We start from the raw sequence: 21,671 nt of genomic DNA, 5'->3' as shown, positions 1-21,671 counted from the left end.
TTTTACTGCTGCTCAGAAATTCTGAGCTCCATTAATCCACCAGCCTCAGACTGTGCAGGATGGGTTTTAGGAATGTGATATTATGGTCAGCTGAATAATAGTCTTTGAGGTCATCCCCTTTCAAGTAGCCCTTTAAGTAGACATTTAAGAGCATTGGTGCATAACAGACAGAAACACTGGACTTCAGTCCAGAAAGGCCCAAGTTTAATCTTTCCTCTTTCACAGATAAACTATAAGATGATAGGCAAATCCTTTAACATCTCTGAGCCTCACTTGGGGAAAATAATATCTCTAAGTTATTGTAAGTCACAGACAAAGTGGTACATGTAAAATGTTTGGCAAAATAGGACTAGGGACTTACTAACCTGTGCCCAGTCCAAGCTTCACATTATGTTTCAGGACATTCAGCACATTTAGTAATCCACTGGAGATCCTAGAGGCAGGAGAGAAAGAAAATCCAAAAGAAGAGTACAGAGCCTGCTCCTTCCCACTTTTTCTTCCTTTTTCTTTTTATTCTTTTATCCTTCCTTTCTTCTTTTTTCTCTCCCTCTTCTCTCTCCTCTTTCTTTCTCTCTCCATCTCCCCTCATCTCTCCCACTCAGTGTCTCTCTCTCCTTCTTTCCTTCTCTATCCCTTCCTTTTGCTTCTCTCCCACTCTTTTCTTCTCTTTTCCTCTCTCCCACTCTCTCTTTATGTCTGTCTATCTTCCTGTTCCCAACATTATACCAAAAAAAGCTATTGCTTAAATATTTAGATGGTAAGAAGGATCCAGGAAAAAGGAGGATAACAAATCACAAAAGCCTCACTCTTTTGCTAGGTCATTTTGCCAGTTACCCTTCAGGAAGGAAATGAAATAGCATCATCATAAGAGGAAAATGGAAGGGGAATAGGTGGAGAGGAGAAAAAAGTTGCCTAAATGGAAAAGTAGTACATAAGTTTTGAAATGAAACCCCAAAGCTAACCATACTATACTGATTTGTTTATTTGGGTCAGACCATTTGGCCTAATATACAAATGGAGGAATAAAAACCTAATTTCGTCTTTTTTTGGCCTTGGACCCTGAGGGTCTTATTAGATCACACATGGTTGATGATTTAAGATGAATATATCCTCTTTAGTTGTAGAGATGTGAATGGGGTTGGGCTAAATAAACTAAGGCCTACTTCTGAGCAACTCTTATATAAGTTAGTATCAACAAAGGAGGGGTAGTCTTTTTGGATTTGCTTGACTGTGGAGAGGAATAATTGTTATCATATTTGCAAACACATGTGTGATAAAAAGGGTGGCACAATAAATAGTGTTAGACTTGCAGTCATGATGACCTGAATTTGAATTCTTCCTTAGTTATTCACTAACTGTGTGACTTTGGGCAATTTTTTATTAAGAATTATATCTTCATAAAGAAGGAATCTGACCTGAGAAAAATTTAGATCAAAGATTACTTTTCTAGTATAAAGAACTTAAAAATTAAAATTGTGAGGACCCTACACATCTCTCAGATTGACTAAGATGACAGGAAAAGATAATGATAAATGTTGGAAAGCATGTGGGAAAATTGGGACACTAATACACTTAACTTTAGCTTCATCTGTAACCTGAGAATAACAGCATGATCCTCATATGGTTGTTGTGAAGATCAGTTAAGTTACTCTAAGTGTTGGTTATATACATGCTATCATTATGAATTCCTTATATTTATATTAATGAGATATTTCTTAAAAGTAATTTTTTGATCTTGTCTCTCAATAACTGCAAATTCAAGTCATTGACTTAGGTACACTCCAATGAATGAGAAGCTATATATCCTTGTGAAATGTTTATTTACTAAGAGGATTTAAGAACTTTTCTTTTCCTTATTCATTCATTTGGAGCTAATCTGTACCTGGCCCAAGACAATATATAATAAAGTATTGCTCACCCTAAATGAAATGTTATTTTCCATGTAAGGACAAATAGGGAGCCTGTGCATCTGAGTAGCAGAATAGTAATGAGACAGACACTGAGAATTCTAATTTTTCCTATGAGAAAAATCTATAATGCAGGTTACAAAAGTATAGGACCAGATAAAACAGGTGGATTCTGAGACTTGTTAAACCCCAATTTAAGTGGGATTATTTATAGTTTCTAAGAGGACAAAGTAAGAAATAATCATTGTGATCTTTCATAGATCACCTAGCATAGGATAGAGAGAAAACTTGATTAACTTCCAGATGCATGGGGATTTCAAGGTTTTGAAAGACACTGAGATGACTTAGATATATTGACTAGATTCTAAAGTCTTCACATCAGTCCAACAGCATCACATACAATGTCACTCACACTTTTCCCCACAGAAACATTTTCTTTCTATATAACCTTATATTGAATTAAGGAACATGTATCAAAACTGTTACTACCATTTCTTTGCTTAAACACTATTTTAATTCCCCACTATTACATGTAAAAACAACTCTTTGCTACAACTCATCTGAAGTTCTATCTCTTTTCTATTAGATGATAGGGTTTATTAGCGCAGGAAATGTCTCATTTTAAAAATTTGTATCTCTAGTACCTAACAATGGGCATCACACATATAGTCAATGCCCTTTACTTTCATTCATTAATATATTCATTCATTGGTAAGCACCTCCCCCTGAACTTAGAATTCCTCAAAAATATATTCTCATCTACTTACGACAAGTTTGAATTGGGACAGTGGGAGACTGAAGCTCCACGCTCGTGAAATACTTTGAGCTCTTCATCAGAGAGATAGCAGCCATGAGCCATCACTGTCTATACAAGAAAAAAAATCACATAAGTTTAATGCTTAGTTGCTGTTATTTTAATATCTGCCAATTTGGTCTAGAGACATGGTCTGAGTTCCTATTTTTATTGTTATATTGATAAGAACATGTGTAAATTACTTGCACATATTAATAAGTAATTTTTTTGGCTATGTTTTGCCTCAAACTCTGCAAATTATTTTTTCTGTAAGATGATGAGGCAGGACTAGAGAATCTCTTAGCCCCCTTTCAGCTCTGAAGTCTATCATCCATTTATCTCCATTGCTACATAGTCAGACTTAATTATTAACTCCAAATCACAATGAATTCCTACAAATACTGAGGGTTTCTTATCTTAAATAAAATTTCTTTAAAAGAAAAAGGTCTCTATTCAACAGAACCATCTTTTAGGATGTTGTGGAATCATAATTTGCTATCATTTCTTCATTTTGCTTAAGTTAGGTTCCAAAGGCCTTGTGACATGATGCTATTTCATCCTTTTAGATGAAAAAATTACATTTCTTTGAAGGAAAAGAGCAGCATGGGATGGAATCTCTGATAATAGACATCCCTTTGTTTTTAATTGAAAAGAAACCTTGCTCTCAATAAAGCAGGCCTTGCCTAGCATTTGAAACCACTGCTTATCTCTCCATATTTTGGCAAAATTTGTAAGGTTTTACAGAACAGGACGTTTCTCTTCAACAACTTTTATAGTAAGAACAAAAATTGTATCAAAATAATTTTCTATTTTGAACTGCCAAAGAATAATGACCACAAAATACTGCTGCAATAAATTTTCTACAATTTACATATAAAGAAACTACATATGCAAATTTGAAGTTTAATTTATAAGTCACATGAAAATAAATGTAAGAATGTAAGCAGGGTTAATGTCCATTTACAACCTTTATGTTATGCAAAAATTAGTCTTTTCTTATTTCAATGTTCATGTTCCCATAAATCTGAAGATGCCATTGAATTTTTGTTTCCATTGACTGAGAAAGTAAAAATTTGCTTCATGAATTAAACTACCTTTACCCTTTTTTCTTGAGATTCAAAACACATTTAAGCTGATTCTCCAAATAGGTCTAATGCAGGGAGGCAAAAAACACAGGAATGGTACTCAGAAAGTTTATTTCATTCCATTAATCAATAAACATATAGTTAGTCCCTACTACATGTTAAGTACTATGCTAATAAACACTGGAAATAAAAGTAATAAAAAAGTGGTTAAAAAAAAAAAGTAAAACACAATCCCTACTCTCAAAAGGCTTACAATCCAATGGGAGAGACAACATGCAAATAAATATATATAATCATATACAGGCTATATATAATCCTACACAAACTGGAATAATTAACAAGAGGGAAGCCATTAGAATTATCAAAGATTGAGGAAGACTTCCTTTAGTAGGTCATCCCTTCCTGTAGAAGGGACTTAAAGGAAACCAAGGAAGCTAGTAGTTGGAGCAAAAGAGTTTACTTTTCAATAATTTCCAATAGCTCCAGGATCAAATATAAAATCCTCTATTTGGCTTTTGAAACCCTTTCTACCTTTTCAGTCTTCTTACGATCTAGTGACCCTGGCCTCTATCCAGTAATTTAATATAATATGCAAATTAATTTAAATCCATTAGAATATATCAATAGTTAGTAAAGTACAATTCAGAAGTTTACATACTAGAAGTTAACATTTGCAGATAATCCTCATTGGGATTTCTGAGAATTGACTATATACTTATGTCACTCAATAATAGATATTTAATTTCAGAACAGAGAAAACATATCCTTATTTTTAATAAAACCATCAATCTACAAATGGCCTCACAGTCTCACATTTATGTAGGGTGTTAGGGTCTAAAATAAGTTTCACTCATAGCAAGTCTGCAAGATAGAAAGTTATATTATTATCTCTATCTTACAGATGGAAAAATTTAGTGTCTATGAATTTAAATAATTTTTTCTTTGATCAGGAAGCTAAGGAAGTATTAGGTCTTCTAAATTCAATGCTCTTCCATGCACAATTTTTTTTATTAAGAATTATATCTTCATAAAGAAGGAATCTGACCTGAGAAAAATTTAGATCAAAGATTACTTTTCTAGTATAAAGAACTTAAAAATTAAAATTGTGAGGACACTACATACCTCTCAGATTGACTAAGATGACAGGAAAAGATAATGATAAATGTTGGAAAGCATGTGGGAAAATTGGGACACTAATATATTGTTGATGGAATTGTAAACTGAACCATTCTGGAGTGCAATTTGGCACTATGGCTAAAGGGCCATCAAACTGTGCATATCCTTTGATCCAGCAGTGTCTCTACTGGGCCTGTAATCCAAAGAGATTAAAAAAAAGAGAAAAAAGAAAAAAAACTCACATGTGCAAAAATGTTTGTATCAGCCCTTTTTGTTGTGGCAGGGAACTGGAAACTGAGTGGATGCCCATTAATTGGGGAATGGCTGAATAAGTTGTTGAATATGTATGGTATGAAATATTATTGTTTCAGAAGAAACTATCAATTTTGATGATTTCAAAAAGGTGTGAAAAAGACTTAAACAAATTGATAATGAAGTGAGTAGAACCAAGAAAACATTGTACACAGTAACAACAAGATTATGTAATGATTCCAATAGACTTGTGATGGAGAGAGTCATCTACACTCAGAGAGAGGACTATGGGGACTGAATGTGGATCACAACATAATATTTTCACCTTTTTTGTTTGTTTGATTGATTTTTATTTCTCATTATTTTGATCTGACTTTTCTTGTACAGCATGATAAATGTGGAAATATGTATAGAAGAATTGCACATATTTTAACATATATTGGATGATTTGCTAAGAGAGGTGGGTGGCAAGAAGGGAAGGAGAAAAAATTGGAATAAAAGGGTGAGTGTTGAAAACTATCTCTGCATATATTTTGAAAATAAAGAATTATAGTCAAAAATGAAAAATTAAGGTAAAAAATAAAATTATGAGAACCAAAATGAATATAATTTTCAACATATTTAGTCAAAAAAACCTGATTAATAAATGTTATAAAAGCCTGTCTTTTACATTACCTTGTCTGTCAGGAGATTGTTTTTGTCATATACATCTGTGTAATTCTTATAATTAGGAAATAACTTTTTCACAGCTTCAACTTCATCAGGAGTCTCACTTATGTGGCTCTACAAGAAGTAAGATAATATTTTCAAGATTTTTTTTTACAACATAGTTTTACAAAATTAAACTTTCTATACAAGAATTTTTGGGATAGTTTGGCTTGAATATATAAAAGGGTTTTCTGGAAGTCAGATGATGGAAATTATGATCTTTCACAGTCAATAATGAGTTAATGAGAACACATTAAATCTGTTCAAAGTTAAATTCTAGTCAAAAATTTTGAAATTCAGAAACTTAACAGAATAAGTAAAAAGTTTTCTGTGAAGACAAAGAAACCACCTTTTTCTGGTAAATTACCTTGTCAAAGGTAAAGAAATCTATGTTACTAAAAAGTTTAGCAGATATCAAAGAATATAGGTGACATTGTTTAGTGGAACCATGCATTGAACTAGGAGTCTAGAAACCTAGATTCTAGTCCTATCCCTTCTCTGAAGGTGTTGTGTGACTTTAGGTTAAGTGCCTTTATCTTTCTAGTTCTTACTTTCCTTATCTGTGAAATAATGACATTCAAGGTCCTTTCCGATTCTAACATGCTATGGTTCTATGGCCCTGTTTTTCTATGGTCTTTAATTTAGTTTTTTTCTGGGGAAAGAGGATATGCTTACTTGTGATAAGTTTCCTGCCTTCAATCTACACAACTCTCTCTGTCTGCTTTCCTGTAGGCCAACAAGACAATGTAAACCACCCCTTGCACATTTCTTACAAGATTGCTGTGCAATCTCGAGGCTAAAATAAAAGTAATCTCAAGGCAATTGGTGGTGGTGTGTGTATAGGCTAATAATCCAGTAAGCAACTTAATTTCAAGAATGGCATTGTAGCATTCCCCTTATCATCAGTATTTAGTTTGTACAGTTATAGCAATGAAATAACAAGTGAGTGAATGAATCAATTAATTGCATTTTCATCAATGTAAGTATTAAATTATAAATATAGATTCCAAAGAGAAAGAAAATCAAAACTATTTATTTGTCTTTTGACAGATTGGTACTTGTCACTCTTTTATAACTATTTTGGTGATTAGCATTCTTTCTCTAGGCATATATGTAGTAAAGATTTGATCTTTGAAATTCATCAGCTGGACAGAATTGCATAGAATGTTGGAGACAATTTACGTAATTTAGCTCATAAAAATTATAGTGTTCAATGCACAAATATACATATATATATATATATGTAAAGTAGGATATAAATGATAGTCAAAGTTAATGAGTCTCAGGAAAGGCAGACTTGATTTTTAAAAATTACTATAAAAGTAGTCAAGAATTTTTGTACTACCTCTGTTCTATCTGTCCTTTCTTATAGTACCATTGAATTACTCTTAAATAGAGAAATTTTAGTACAGTGTATAATTAAGACTTGATATTTTACCACAGCTGTAGGCTTTTTCAAAATTTCTCAAAATTGCAGCAACTTAATGATAAAGTGAGATGTAGGGTGGTTTGCTTTTTGTTTTTGGTTACTGCTTTTAAATTGAGACACTTGTAACAAAAGGATTTTTAAATGCATTTTTGTAAGGTGAAAAATAGCTCCTTTTAGCTTTTCAAATGACAGTGAGTTTTTCCCTTGAAGAAGTCTGAGTGTTCTGGAAAAGTGTCATATAAAATACATTAAGAAAGAAATAAAGTAACAATCTAAATCTTCAAAGAGAATAGCTAAATAACCTCTCCTCTGATCTGCCACATTAATGGATTATGAAAACGTCTTTTTCTATAAGAGCATTATGGGTCTATGTTTTAGGCTAATAATTCACCCAGTAGATCAACAAATCCAAGAAAAGACTAGTGGAAAGTGTGATAATAACAGGAATGAACATTTATGCAGTATTTTAAGGTTCATGAAAGGAGTAATGTCTAGTTAATACTTCAGTTTCCTCATATGTGAGATGAGGGAGTTAAATAAGATAATCCCTGATTTTCTAACTGTAAACTACTAAGATTCTATGAGACCCTGAAAAAATTAAGGACTAATCCAAGGATGTGCAGTCCAGAGACAGCAGGCAACTATTATTAGATGTGAGAACACAAATACCCACCTGAACATGTAGCTTGTGGTCCTTCGCTATCTCACCAAGTTTATGCATCAGAGTCTCAGAGCAGGAAAGGGAAAAACGTGGTGTCACTATAGGCTTTACCCTAGTATACTGGAAAACAGCCAAAAGATATTTAATATAAAAACATCAGGACTTGGCCCAAGAAAACAAACCCAAGTTTATTACTTCAAAATGAAAAGGGGCTGACTTTACAGTCATATGGTTTCTTGTTTTGTTTTGGAGTTGGAGTGTTTTTTTTTTAAATTACAAACCTTGATTTCAAAATATATTTATAAGACAGGGCTAGGTATAGACATTACTGAATTAATTATAAGGTACTAAGACACCTGAACTTAGTGACCCTCCTCCCAAATTCAGGCTGATAAATATATTCTGGAGAGAAACCACTGATCTAACCAATTGTTATTTTTTTTCCAACTAAATATAATTCATTAAGAATAAGCTATACCCAAATAATCTACTAATGAAGATCAAAACCAGGGCAATGCTGCATAATCTAAGAAAACTCAATTTAAAGAAATGTTCTTAGTTTTATTATCAGAGACATAATTATTAGTTTGCTATTTTATGCCATTACTTACTTCCTTTTTTAGCATTTCATCAACAAACCTATGAAAATAACAAACAGCAAATTAGGAAAAGCAAAAATTTACAAGTAAGCCTTCTTTTAAAATGGTAATGGGTCCACATGACAATTTTTATGCAAAAACCACCCTTTGACCTCACATCATTTTATCACTGATAATTAAAGAAATAGAAGTGGTAATTACTATGCTTTTTCATTTTGAATCAAAAGCATGCTGAGTAAAATCAAGTGAAAACATAATTATATATTCTAACATCCATAGAAAAACTCTTCCTCCTTTGGGCTGTTCATGAGTGTTTCCAGGACTAAATCCATTCTAGTATTTCAAGCTCTATTTCTGGAATATTGCAAAACGTTATGTTCCACATATAATATGGTAGTAAAGATTTAATCATGTGTTGAGACATGGAAGTCAGGGGGCTATTTTCAATTCATAGCAAGTAGACAGCTACTAGTCAACTTCTAATGGATTTCTTCACAGAGACAAGTTGGAGCAGGCAGTTGGAGAAGAGAAAATTGGTGAAGGGAGGAAAAAGAAACTGGTACAGTGGAGTTAAGAAATCACATGTTGGTAAAGGGATTGGTAACAAGTTTATTGTAAGTTCATAGAGGAAGTAACTGAAGATGTTGTCATCTTTAGATGTATGTAAATTGAAGCCACTATATGTAGCTGTTACTTTCATATCTATTTCCAAAGGGCCACTAGCTGGCACAGTGGATATAATGCCAGTCCTGGGGTTAGGAAAACTCATGTTCTTGAATTCAAATCTGGCCTGAGACACTTACTAGTTTTGTGACCCTGAGCAAATCACTTAATTTTACCTGCCTAAATTTTATTATCTGTAAAGTGAACTGGAGAAGAAAATGGCAAAACTACAGTATCTTTGCCCAAAAAGTCCCAAATAACTGAAAACACTATTGAAAACAATGGAATCAATTTTATATCCTTACAAGCACAACATTTAATTAATTTCAATTCCATTAAGTGTCTTAATACATACAAAGCACAGAGTTGGGGTACTTAGGATAAAAAAGATAAAACTTTCTGATTTCAAGAGCTTAAATGGTGGTGGATGGAAGGGCAAGAAACAACACATAAGCAAAACTTACTCAATTCAAGAATAATATAAGTATTGCAAGCATGGAATATGTATTCCATGTCAATGTATTAAACAATAGTAGGCCCTTGGGTCACAACCTACATGCTATTCACATGCATAATAGCTGAAAAAGTTCTACACTTATGCCAAATCATAGTATAGTGATTAACAGTTTGCAAGTATTAATTCAAGAGCACAAACTCTGGAAAGTCCTTGCAAACAAGATAGGTTTTGCTCACAAACCAAGAAATAAACCGAATCTTTGTCATCCCATGATTAATTCTAAATGCAGAAAAGTTCATCAGAAGATAATGAAACTTTTTTGATTATAGCAACTAAAGAAGGGAGTTGAAAGTGCCAGACCTGGAATCAGAAAGACCAAATGGGACCCCAGACACTCACTTACTCTATGACCCTGGGCAAATAATAGTACTTGCTTCCTAGGATTGTTGGAAAGGTTAAATGAGTTAATATTTGTAAAGCATTTAAAGTGCTCTATAAATGCTATTTATTATAACAATAATAATCATAATTATTGTAATAAAAATAACTTCTACAATGTTTCCCTTTTCTAGGAACATTTAGAAGCCATCCATCCTTAGCTTTACTTGCTATAATTGAAAAAAGAATTATTTTTAGATAAGGATTGAAAATTTTTGACTCATGTAGCACAAATGAATTCTTCATATGGGTTATTCCTTATATGCATTTTGAGACATAAATATTTGAATACTTTTGTCAAATCATCAATGTATTGTGGTGACAGTCCTTTTGGGAGGCAGCCCAACCCCACATACCCACCCATCCACAAAACACAAATCAGGTTCAAGATCTGCCTCTGACTTATATTGGCAATGTAACTTTGGACAAGTCACTCATTTCTCATTGTCCTAGGCAATCATCAAAAAGTACAAATTGTAGAAACAGCCATTGCTGCAAAGGGTATTTCTTCACCCAAGAGATTCCTACATTAAAGAAATTATGATGTACTATTACTTTCTCTACTTTGAGCACTGAAATTAAGGAAATGTTGAAGGAATTGTTATGTAATCCATGGGGCACACTAATATCATTAGAAATCAAAAAATTCTGCAATCTGTCATAAAGTGTGGCAATATTATTCAGTTGCAATTATTTGGGGTTTCTTAATTACATTTGTGTAATACAAAGATCTCCCTACTTTGTGTAATACAAAGATCCCTCCCCAACTCCTCTTTAGAAACAGCCCTGTATCAAGGCAGACTGACGAGCTTTTTTATATAAGTGAGCTGAAGGACAGAGCTTCAGCACCTTGTATTCTTCAGTGCCTTATTCTGGCTTCTTATCACTACTAAAAGATTTAGCTGCTAAAAGTGGAGGATTCTGACCTGACAGGCAGATTTCTTTGATTTACTGATACCAAGTATATTCAGAAAATAACTCCCTTCTCTTTCTCTTGCAGTTAAGAATATACATTTTTCTCTAACAAGTATATGATTCTTTTTATATAGCCATGTGTTTTATGAATAACTATTTTACTTTTTCTTTGTTTCACACATTTTTACTTTGAATAATGTTGCCTTAAAAATGTGCATATCAGAAATCTCTTATGTAAGGTTCAAGGTAATTGCCAACCATCTTGCAATCTGCCATCTCCTTTCTCCTCCAGCTGAAATAAATACCTGGTCATTTACTAATTATCTTAATATTCAATTAACACTGACTTCAAGAACCCAGATTGGTGAGTGTCAACCCTTTTAGATTCATAAAAAAATTCAATTACAATACATATTGTGGTTGATATTGTCTGATATTTTTGTGATTCCAAGGACCTTACTGTCTTAAGGGATTTTTCTTGGCAAAGATACTGCAATGCTTTGTCATTTTCTTCTCCAAAGGATTAAAGTAAATTTAAGAGACTTGCCCAGAGTTACATAGCTAGTTAAGTATCTAAGCTGTAAAAAATTTAATAACTATTTATAAACCAAGACCAAGATTTTCACCTTTTCTCCTTCCTTATCCAAAATCAATTAGTGTGGAAAATCAAAAAAGTCTTAAAGATTTACCCAGGCCAACATCTTAACACACAGAAAAAGAAATTCTAAGTTTGGGTGGAAAGGTGCTCTTTTGTTTGCTCAGATAGATAGGAAGTGCTGATTCTCTCTTGTTTTAACAAATTATGTAGAAATTGATGTTTCTATTGACCAAGATTTGGGGGACACAGGTCACATACTCCAAGACTCTAATTTTAATTATTCCATTCCATTATAATATTCCATTCCATTATAATATTCATTCTCTTGTTGACCTATCAGAGTTGATTTTCACTTTCAAGTGAATTCCTTTTTCCAAGAGGTTTGGTTTCTTTGGTTACCCAGGGGATAATAAGCTTCTTTTGGCTGACTTTTTCAGATATTGTCAATAAAATTGATCTTACTTTACCTAGAAACTTGGTCTAATGGGAACTTTTTAATTGTCATAAAATCAAATTTGAACTTCGGTGTTCTTGGACTTTAGGCCCAATGCTCTATCTACTGAACTGCCTCATAATACTTCTATTTTTTTATACATACACATAAGTATGTATACTTTATATGAATATATACATACAAACATATATATACACAAAGATATATATGTGTGTGTATTTGTACTCAAGACTACATGTGTATATAAGCATAAACACATATGCATATTGGATGGATAGTTAAGATAGAAATTGAAAAGCTCTCCTTCTCAAAATATACCAGCATTTTACCTTTCTGTCTCTTTAACTGATTCCTCCATGGTTTCCTTGTATTCTGGAACAGTGTCATTCATATCCATGCAAACTTTGCCCACAAATGCTCGCTGCCCAAATTTATCTGCAAAATGTGAACAAAATAAAAAGCCAATTCAGATTTTTTGTTTATAGAAAATTATTTAGCCCAAATCTCAACTAATTTAGTTTGGAGATTTGGAGGTTAGAAGACATGACTTAAAATTTACCACTTATTGTTCTAATGAACTCAGGAAAGTTATTTACCCCCTTGGGCTTTAGTTTCCTCATCTGTAAAACGAAGGTGATACCTGAACCACATATCTCATAGGGTGACTGTAAGGCACAAATGAGATAATTCATTTAAAAGTGTTATATGAATTATGAAGTATTAAACAAATTAAGTTATTTTAATGTACCAAATAACCTATCCAAAGGTAATAAGCAAATTATGACCCTGAAGAGCATCTAAGAGGAATGTTACTCATACTCTGTCATTTCCCAGTATGGTACATTATCGCTCTTTTTTCCCTTCTCAATTTACTATTGCATCTATTCCTTCACTTTTTTTTCCACTCTTCTTTTAAGAAAAGGAAGTCAATTAGTCAAATAGCAATAGCAAATTCAGTTCCAAAAAAAGGAAGCGTGTTAAATAATTCAGTCTATATTCATGATTTTGATGGAATTTTAATTTCAGTTAGAAAGCTAAACAGACACAGAGAGGTATATGTTATGGACCAGAACTCTGAACTTGAAACAAAGGATTCTTTACAAGATACTAAGTCAGTGGAATTGACAGAGACAATAGTTATCTAATTTAGCAGGGTTCAGTAGAATTAATTTAATCCTACAAGGAGATGTTATGAGCCAGAACTTGAAACAAAGTACTAAGTGGAATTGAGGAGACAAGACAATGGTTAAATCTAGTTTAGCACTGATTTAATCCTACAACAAATAATGGTTTCCTAGTGATATAATGATTGGTGTATATTCAGTGTGGGGCATATGAGGAGAAGCTCTCAGAGCCTCAGCCAGGATTTAGTCGGGAAGATTCAGAAGCCAGAGAAGGTAGGCAGGAGCTCAAGCTCTCGGAACCAAAACCAGACTGAAAGGCTCTCCAGAAAGCTGCCCAGCCCCAGGAAGGAGATAATAAATAATCTGTACTATAAGAAAGCTAACCCGGCCGCAGGAAAGGAGACAAGACTTGGAAAGAGACAATAAAGGATTTGGACTTTAACATCTGGCTGCATTTGGGGTGATTATTGAACTAAAACAAAGGCTACCTCCAGAGATCCCAAGAAAACTCCAACAAGAGAACAATACATTTTAGAGAGAATATTACAAGTATATATATATATATATATATATATATATATATATATAATATATATATATATATATATATATATATATATATATATTAAAGTAACCCTCTGTTATTTGTAAAAGTCTTCCTACTTTTATGAGATGTGAGAAAATCAGTTTGTAAATATTCAGTTGCTCTATAAAAATAAGTATATTAGAGTCAGCACAATTTCAAGAATCAACAAATGCTTATTATGCACAAGGCATGACATTAGCTGTTGTGGATACAAAAATAAAACTGAAATAATCCCTGCCCTCAATAACCTTATGTTCTACTTAGGGTGAGCAGGAGAGATACATCAGGGGTATATGACTACATTTTTGTAAAACTATTTTTTAAATACAAGATTCTATATCCTGGGGAAAAAATTACCCACCCAAGAGGGAAAGTGCTAATATTTAGGGGAAGAGGGAAAGAGACAAAAAAGAAAATCAAGAAAATATTCCTAAAAGAAGTGATCCACAAGGAACACTTTTTATAAGAATACTCTAATGAAACTGCTTTGCAGAAAGCTAGAGATTCTACAAAGTGTAGAGGGATATATTTCAGACATGCATGGAGGACCACTTTAAGCAAAAGTACAGGAGTGGGATATGGACTACCCTGTATAAAGGAACAGTTAGTAGACCAATTTGAAAGAAAAGTTAATGCTGGAAGGGAAATAATGTTAAAGAAAACAATGAAAGTACATGGAGGTCAGACTGTAAGGGCCTATAATGCCAATTTGAGGACTTCATATTTTATACTAGAGGCAATAGGAAGTCATTTATCTCTCTCTATCTTAAGTCTCTCACATATTTTACAAGCTGCTGCTGGATTGTAATTCTTAAAATATTGATTGTTCCTCTGCTCAAAACCATTCCCTGGCTCCCCAGTAAATGATGAATAAAGGCCAATGTTTCATAGCCTGACATTCTATGCTTTCTAAAATATGTCCCCAACCTACTAATATTCTCTCTCTCACTTTTCTCTTAATGATACTCCTGTTCTTAACTCTGTTCAAAGTGGCTTCTTATACATACCATTCACCTTTACCCACAACATTACTCCTATCTATAATGCAACCCTATGGTTGCATGGTGGTAATGGAACACCCTATGGTGTTCCAAAAGTCTTAAAGAAGTTTTAAATTTTAATAACCTGAAGACTTATCAATAACCTTAAGACTTATGGAATAGTCTATATCTTTATTATTCCAAATAAGGAAACTAGGGATTGGAGTGCTTAAGTGACTGACTCAGGGTCATATAGCTATTAAACAACTCATAACTAGCTACATCAAAGTGAATTTGTTGGAAACTCTGAAAAGAACTCCGAAGCCCAAGAGATGTACTTTGACCACATGTATTTCCTCTATTTGTGTTTCAGCACAAGTATGTGTCTAGTCTCACTAGGCACTGATTGTGCATTTGGGGGGGTGCTTTTTGGAAGAGGGTAAGGTTTTATATTTTGATTTTTGCTATCTCTTCTCAGCAAATGTACTTTTGTAAAAACTAACTGATACTGTTAATTGATATTGAGAAGATGTTAACCTGTTGTAAGATTTTCAGAAAGCACACTAATGGGGACTCATGAAAGAGTAGTTGCTCCAAAAGCTACTTGCTAAGTACCTGGACCTATTAATTCTGTTTTTTATTATTTAATTTTAATACATATTGCTTTATGAATCATATTAGGAGAGAAAAATCAGAACAAAAGGAAAAAACCTAGGAGAGGAAAAAAAAATAGAAAAAAAGAAGTGAACATAGCATGTGTTGATTTACATTCAATCTCCATAATTTTTTCTCTGGATACAGATGGCATTTTCTACCCAAAGTCTATTGGAATGTCTTGGAATAACCAAGTCTTTCATAGTTGATCATCATATATTCTTGCTGTTATTGAATACAATGTATTCCTGGTTCTGCTTGTTTTGCTCAGCATCAGTTCATGTAGATCTTTCCAGACCTTTCTAAAATTAGCTTGCTCATCATATTCCATTACCTTCATATACCACAGCTTATTCAGCTATTTCCCAATTGATAGGCATCTACTCATTTTCCAATTCTTTGTTAGCATAAAAAGAGCTGCTACAAAACATTTTTGCATGTGAGGGTCCTTTTCCCTCCTTTAAGATTTCCTTGGGATACAGACCTAGTAATGGCACTGTTGGGTTAAAGGGTATGTTTTATAGCCCTTAAGCATGGTCTGAAATTCTACTACTACTAATTCTAGTGCCATTTAGAAGAACGAACTCAAAACCTGTGCCACATTATCTTTCTTGGCTTTTTACATATTAATTTTTAAAATATTTTTACATATTAATCCCCCACATTAATCACATTCTTTGGTCTAACTACACCAGCCTGCTCGAAAACTTCATACATAATGCTCTGTTTCCCCTCTTTATGGTTTGGCTCTGTGGTACAGTAGAAGAGATGATGAGTTGGAATCAAAAGGTTCAAAAGTTCAAATCCTGACTGTCACTTTGATCCTGTGTAATCACCTGACTTCTCAGGATCTATTTCCTTGTCTATAAAATGAAGAGGTTGTATAAGATGGTTTCTAAGGTCTCCTCCCCACTTTAAACCTATGATTTTTTTGGTCTTTTGCACTGACTGCCCCCTATGCCTGAAATATATTCACTTTTCATTTCTGCCTTTTAGAATATTTCCTTGGTAACCTCCTTTAAGACAGCTCAAAACTCACCATCTGCAGGAGGCCTATCTGGTTTTCTCAGCAGTTAGTGCCTTCCTTTAAGCTTATATTCCAACTGATTCCATATCTCATTTATAACTTTTTCTGAACATATTGCCTCCTCATTGGAATGAGAACCTCTAAATTAAAGCCATTTCGAATCAAATTAAAAATTATCTAAATCACTAATGATTAAAGAAATACAAATTAAAACAACTCTGAGGTACCTCTCAGATTAGCTAAGACGACAGGAAAGATAATAATCAATGTTGGAGGGGATGTGGAAAAACTAGAACATAATACATTGTTGATGGAGTTGTAAAATAATCCAACCATTCTGGAGAGCAATTTGGAACAGTGCCCAAAGGGCTATAAAATTGTGCATACCTTTTGATACATTTAGTCTCACTCCTGAGTCTGTATTCCAAAGAATTCATTAAAAGGAAAAAGGACCCATATGTGCAAAAATGTTTGTAGCAGCTTTTGTAGTGGCAAGGAATTGGAAATTGAGTGGATGTACATCAGATGGAGAATGGCTGAATAAGTTATGGTATGGAAGGTAATGCAATATTATTGTTCTGTAAGAAATGAGGAGCAGGCTAATTTCAGAAAAGCCTGGAAAGACTTACACGAACTGATGCTGAGTGAAGTGAGTTGAACCAGGAGAATATTATACACAATAATAAGACTACATGATGATCAATTATGATAGACTTGGCTCTTCTCAACAATGCAGTAAGGCAATTCCAAATGACTTAGGATGGAAAATGTCAATCACATCCAGAGAGAGAAGTATAGACACTGACTGTGGATTGAAGCATAGTATGTTGACTCTTTTGTTGGTTTGCTTTTCTTTTGATCTGATTTTTCTTGTACAACATGACAAATATGGAAATGTGTTTAAAAGGATAGCAAAAATTGAAGTGAGTAGAACCAAAATAACATTGTATACAGCAATAATAATATTATGAGATGATCAGTTCTGATGGACATGGTTCTTTTCAGCAGTTAGGTGATTCAGGCCAGTTCCAATGGATTTGTGATAGAAAGCGCTATCTGCATCTAGAGAGAGGACTGTGGGAATTGAGTGTGGATCACAACACAGTTATTTTCACTCTTTTTGATGTTATTTGCTTGCATATTGTTTTCTTTCTCATTTTTTTTTCTTTCTGATTTTTCTTGTGCAGCATGACAAATGTGGAAATATGTATAGAAGAATTGCATATACTTAATTTATACTGGATTTCTTGCTGCCTAAGGGAAGGGATAGGGGAAAGAGTGAGGAAAAAATTTGGAACACAAGGTATTGCAAGGGTGAATAAAAAGCTTAAAAAACATAAAGGAAATATGCTAAAATAAAAGGATAGCACACATTTAACTATATCAGAGTGCTTGCCGTCTCGATGGAGAGGAGGTAACGAAGAGAGGGAAAAAATTTAGAACACGAAATTATACAAAAATGAATCTTAAACTATATATGTATTTGGAAAATTAAATACTACTGAGGGGAAAAATAGAGGAAAAAAAGAATGAGAAATTCTTTTAGACAAAGACTATTTTTTTGCTTTTTTCTTTGTATTCCCAATGCTTAGCAAAGTGTTTGGGATATGGTAAGCTCTTAAGATTTGTTGATTGACTGATTGCTTGGAGGAGGAAATACTAATCCAGAGTGTGAAAGACATGGAATGTATTAAAAGATTTAAATATATAGAAGATCTGAGTTTGAATCCTGTCTCTAGCATTTACTATCTAGATGATCCTAGGCAAATCACTCAACTTCTCCCTTCTCCATTTTCTTGGGGAAAGTATCTACCATACAGGATTGTTGTGAGGATCAAATAAGATAATATATGAAAACCTTGGCAAATTTAAAAGTCTTAAGTAACCAAGAGAGATGATTATTACCCAGCATAATATTTTCTATCCATCAGAAGCTTAGTAAATGTTAGTCAAATTGACTTGAATGTATTTAGCATTCAGTATGTTACTACTTTGTACTGTTACTTACCTTTTTTCTGAAATGTCCTTTCAGTCCTCCCAATCAGCAGGAGGAAGGATGTCTTAGGGGAAGGATATTTCAACCCCAAAAAGTCTTTTTGCAGATAATCAATAAATGTTTATTGATGAAGGTGTGGCTGCTAATAGGCAATTAAAAATGCTTCTAAAAATTCTCAACTGAGAAAATTTGAATTCAGTGATGTATATAACCCTTAGGCTCAAAAGCCACAAACATAAAATCAAGTTTAAAAAAAAATCAAAAGGAGTGCACACGCTTAACCAATATCAGACTACTTATTATCTCAGAGAGAGGAGAGAGGAGGGAAGGAAATAGATATTTGGAACTCAAAATATTTTTAAATAAATGTTTAAAATTGTTTTTACATATATAATTAGGAAAACTATTATTTAAAAAAACAACAACAAAAAAAACCCCATGGGCCTTCAATTTAATGAACTACATCTAGGACTCTTCATGTACAAATCCCAGCATGGGTGAAGACATCAAAAACTGGTCTGAACTGGCAGCTTCTATATGACACACCTTCTCATACTCTGAACTACTCACCTGTAATATCAGCAAGGCGGAGGGATGAGTCAGTGTGGATTGTTCCAAAGTAACATGCTGTGGTTGTACCATTCTTCAGAGTTCTCCTCTAAAAATATATCATAAAAACCAAGGTTCACTTTTGCCCTCAAAAGCCACATGAGAGAAAGGTCTAAAAGCTTAACTCTAATCTTTTCATTTTCAATCATTTTTATTTGGAGTTGATTTCTTAGAAGGTATAATTTAACCAGGGTGATTAACAGAAACAAGAATATATTCTGCAAATTTCAAATGTAGAGAAATTATGTACTAATTCCTTTTTTTATTTATTTCCTTCACCTATACAGCTCAACAGTTTTGATTTTATAAGATGTCTGTCTAATGAATCTCAAATTGAGGACTGGGTAATAATTTCCAAACTATACTGAATTTAAGGATGAGAAATCGGAATTATAACATTTCTATGGAACACACAAAATGTATCCAGGGAGCAAATTATTTACCTGAGGGAATATTATCTTTTTTCATAACTGATCAGTTGACCTGAAAAGGATTCTGTTGTTCCCTTTTATTGCCCTGCCTCAGTTTCCCTAATAGTCCTGCCTCAGTTTCCCTAATTGGTCCTGCCTCTGTTTCCTTAATTGTTTTGCCTCAACCTCTTTAATTGCAACCCCACCTCCGGTTCATTAAGACTGATATAACTCAAGGCTACTTACTCTAAGTTTATAAATTGTCAGTATGTAAACTCAAGATAAGGGGGAGTCCAGACTTCCTGGCTCTAACCTAGATACCTCCTTAACTCCCAGTTTGTTAGAATTAATGGTCCTACCCCCCATCCTGTCACAGTTCTTCTTGATCCCAACTTATAAGAATATCCAGTGCCTCTCTCCCGCCCCCTGTCAGAACTGGATTGATAGTCTATCCTGATTTCAGTGCTATAACTTCACCCCTGCCTTGGTGTATCCCTGTAGCTGAGCCATGTATGTATACATACTTCATGGGAAGCACACATTAGTTGCTGGATGCTGGGACATCAGCCCTAGGGGCAACATGCCCCTAGGACAATCTCTCCCTTTCAAATAAAATATTAAAAACTTTCATCTCTATCTTGCCTCAGTTTCTCCAGCATTACAGTTCTAATTTTGCCATTAACTTACTATATGGTCTAGGACAAAGGAGAGGTTAACTATGGATGAGTGGGAAGGCTGTGAATTCTAATGGATCTGGCTTTAAATCCCCAAATTTGTGGGATTTGGGCAAGCTGCTCAACTTCTCTGGGCCTTAGTTTCCTTCTTGGATGAAATCTGCTCATCAATTGGAAATTGGATAAAACCTCAGGATCCATACTGGATGAAATCGGGCACTTAATCTTTTGTGTGTCGTGAACTCTTTCAGCAGCCTGATGGACCCTAATGGGTAATGTTTTTAAATCATTGAAGGAAATGTTAAGAGCTCAGTGAAAATAATGATTATTATTTCCCTCATTAAAGTTCATGTATCTCCTGAAATCTGTCCAACAAACTGTTGGTCCTACGTTAAGCATCTTTAGCCTAGGGGTCATCTGTGTTCTCTTTCTGCTCTAAATCTATGTCATTTAACCACTATGGGCCTCAGTTTCCTCACCTATAAATTGAAGGAATGAGACCAGATGATCATTGAGGATTTTCCAATCATTTAAAGCTATAACAGTTTTTAATTAGTCCTATTTGCCTTATGGAAATGAGCTGCTAACAGATCCAGATCCACTGACAGCTCTCCAGCTTCATAAACAAGCCAGGGAAGAAATTCAGAAGCCAATCATAAAACAAACAAGAAACAGAAATGATGATCTTAGCCAATGGGCCATTTCAGATGGCTTAAAGAGGGTTCTTAAATAACTTGTCTAGGATACAAAAGCTTCTACAGAGTAATTTAATTAAAAATATGGATGGCTGTCATACTTTCCTTTTAACAAGGACACAAGCACCCCTAATGCATGGTTTTATTCCTCCTCAGTCTTGTTTCTCTGGTGTCTCAACAACATGTCAAATATAACTAAATAACACATGTCTTAAGTGAAAACCCAATATATAATTAAGATGTGCATGTATTACTACATCAAAAATTAGAACTTGCATTCACTCCTTTTCAAAGCTTTAATTATACAAGACAGCAGAAAGTCTCCACAGTATTTAAAATTTCTCGGTGTAATGGATGACCTTAGAATAAATCTTTTTCTTTTACTGCTGCAGAATCACTGTCATATCAATCTCCCTTAGAGAAAAGTTTTCTAATATCCTTCTTCTCTTCACCCATCTCTAATCTTAAAACAATGCAGACAAGTGGTATAGTAAAATGGGTTTGGAATTAGAAGAATCATCTTGATGAATTCAAATCTGGCCAGATACTTACTAGCTGTGTGATCCAAGGCAAGCCTTACTTAACTTTTTTCCCCTTAATTTCCTCAACTATAAAATGAAATGGAAAAGGAAATGGAAAACCATGCCAACCAAATGGGCCATTGAGAGTTTGACATGACTGATAGTGACTAGACAATAACAATGACAAAATCTTAACAATGAGAGATCTGTACCCATCACTGTTCAAAAAAGCTGAAAAGATTCACACCTATGGAATAAAGCAAACTCCTTGGCTTGGCACTTAAGTCTCTCCACAATCTGACTCTACCCTTCTTCATATT

The 21,671-nt window shown here is 33.8% G+C and overlaps 1 protein-coding gene across 1 annotated transcript in view; it reads right to left on the bottom strand.

The window, feature by feature from the left end:
• The window catches only part of GDA (guanine deaminase), a 95,619-nt gene that overhangs the window by 20,851 nt on the left and 53,097 nt on the right, over positions 1-21,671 (bottom strand). Inside the window, exons 4-10 of the mRNA XM_031943698.1 lie at positions 19,013-19,100; positions 12,405-12,510; positions 8,563-8,590; positions 7,964-8,071; positions 5,829-5,936; positions 2,675-2,772; positions 366-433 (exon numbers count right to left, since the gene is read on the bottom strand). Coding sequence (XP_031799558.1) covers positions 366-433; positions 2,675-2,772; positions 5,829-5,936; positions 7,964-8,071; positions 8,563-8,590; positions 12,405-12,510; positions 19,013-19,100 — 604 coding nt within the window. The remainder of the gene's footprint in view (positions 1-365; positions 434-2,674; positions 2,773-5,828; positions 5,937-7,963; positions 8,072-8,562; positions 8,591-12,404; positions 12,511-19,012; positions 19,101-21,671) is intronic.

This window comes from Sarcophilus harrisii, chromosome 1 (assembly GCF_902635505.1).
Source record: "Sarcophilus harrisii chromosome 1, mSarHar1.11, whole genome shotgun sequence".
NCBI classification, from domain to species: Eukaryota; Metazoa; Chordata; class Mammalia; order Dasyuromorphia; family Dasyuridae; genus Sarcophilus; species Sarcophilus harrisii.
This window is presented reverse-complemented; position numbering and strand designations above follow the sequence as displayed.